The 1,794-nt window shown below is 44.9% G+C and overlaps 1 protein-coding gene across 1 annotated transcript in view; it reads right to left on the reverse strand.

Annotated features, from left to right (window-relative positions):
- Nucleotides 1–1,794, reverse strand: part of rnf207a (ring finger protein 207a) — a 27,385-nt gene that overhangs the window by 4,313 nt on the left and 21,278 nt on the right. Inside the window, exons 13-16 of the mRNA XM_032513652.1 lie at nucleotides 1,463–1,640; nucleotides 868–1,053; nucleotides 540–591; nucleotides 329–446 (exon numbers count right to left, since the gene is read on the reverse strand). Of these exons, the coding sequence (XP_032369543.1) occupies nucleotides 329–446; nucleotides 540–591; nucleotides 868–1,053; nucleotides 1,463–1,640 (534 nt within the window). The remainder of the gene's footprint in view (nucleotides 1–328; nucleotides 447–539; nucleotides 592–867; nucleotides 1,054–1,462; nucleotides 1,641–1,794) is intronic.

Genomic DNA, 1,794 nt, shown 5'->3' on the forward strand with positions numbered 1-1,794 from the left:
TGAGGGTTATTAACCATGAATTCCAAAAAGGAGTGTAAAACTAGTGGTAGTAAGGTGGTGTTATTGGAAACCCCCAAAAAAGTCTGAAAAAGGGACAAAAATGTCAAATTTGTGTCCGTTTTTGACCCGGGAGGACAACACTCCACTTTAGTCAGATGCCATTTTAAAAGGAAAACCAAATAGCATAACATACAACATTGTTTTGTTGCTGTCACTGTCTTCATGCATACCAATACTCTACAACAAGAGCTTCCATTTCCCTTCCAATCACTGTCATCTGTCACCCAATATGGCGGCAGATGGACACTATGTCCTCAGAATACAACACCTGGGCTCGAGTCGCTCTTTGACTTTGGCAATGGACAGGATGTACGGGCTGATCTGTCTGGTGATCGTGGTTAGGTATGAGTTCTCCTGCTTCAGCTGCATCAGGTCATGAAGCTGGGCTGAAATCAGTAGAAAACCCCATCAAAACAAGGGCGTCTCATTACAAAACGTGAACGAGATAAACGGCTGACTTTCAATTCTTGAAGACAAACCTTCATATATGTCCTGCTCATTAGTGACCCTCTGAAAAGTCTCATCCCAGATCTGTGAGGAGAACGGGGTTAAGTTGATTCTCATGAAATAGCATATCACACGCACTGCAGTCCAGAGACTTAAGGGACACCTTGACATTTGCTTCTTTTCTTTTCCCTCTGTTTTGTATTCCTAGCCATCACCATGTGTAACAATGGGTGAGAGCTGGCTTGTTAGCATGCAGCCAGAGGTACTGACTGGAGACAAATGGAGGAACTTGTTTGTCAGAAGTGCCTGGCGGAGGAAGGTACACACTAAAGGTCATCATCCAGGTACAACTCAACGCACCTCTTCAAACACGACTCTCATGGTTTCCACGGTGGCGTGCTGGGAAGATATCTGGCTGTCGATGTGCAGCGATCTGTCCATGATCTCTCTCATTTGATCTGTGTTGATGACGGAGTGGTGCTTGGTGAGATCTCGATGCAGCTCCTGCACCTGGTCCTTCAGATTCTGAAGCTCTGTCTGGAGAGTCTATAGATAATGTTCTTCACAATTTTGCCATTCAAGTGTAATTCACGGTCTACAATTGCCGTGAAATTTGGTACAATCATTCATGACTTGTAATAATGATGATCTGTGAACTTCTCACCAAGCGCTATCATCTAGTTAAAATTTGAATTGGTCCAATTCTTTAATTTATGAAAAAATTCTAAAAACTAAGCCTCAGCTGCTCTTTCGTGTCAGTGCTAATTAGCAAATGTTAGCAATGTGCTAAAAATAAGACAGGGGACGTGGTAATTTAACATTAGCATGTTAGCATTTAGCTCAAAGTCCCACTGTGCCTACAGCTTCACAGAGCTGCTAGCATGGTTGTGGACTCTTTTGTTCGTAATTTGTCGCGTAATTGTAAGAAATGTCATCACACACACACAGCTCTCACCCTGTAGGTGTTCTCGTAGTTGCGGCAGTGCTCGGTGAAGGGCGTTTCCTTCCCCTCAGCCAGGAGCACCTTGGTGCAGATGTTGCGGTGACAGGTGGGCCTCCGCCCGCACACCGAGCCCAGGGGCATCTCGCTGAGAGACGGGGAGCGGCAGGACACCGAGAGGGGGGACTGGTGCCTGAGGGGAGGGTAAAATAACAATCAATGTGTTTTTTCCTCTCATTCATAACCAGTGGTGGAATGTAAGTAAGCACATTTACTCAGTACTGTACTTAAGTACACATTTGAGGTAAATTAGGTGGTCTAGTGTGGTCTAGACCTACTCTATCTGT

The sequence above is a fragment of the Etheostoma spectabile genome, chromosome 4 (assembly GCF_008692095.1).
Source record: "Etheostoma spectabile isolate EspeVRDwgs_2016 chromosome 4, UIUC_Espe_1.0, whole genome shotgun sequence".
In the NCBI taxonomy this organism is placed as follows: domain Eukaryota; kingdom Metazoa; phylum Chordata; class Actinopteri; order Perciformes; family Percidae; genus Etheostoma; species Etheostoma spectabile.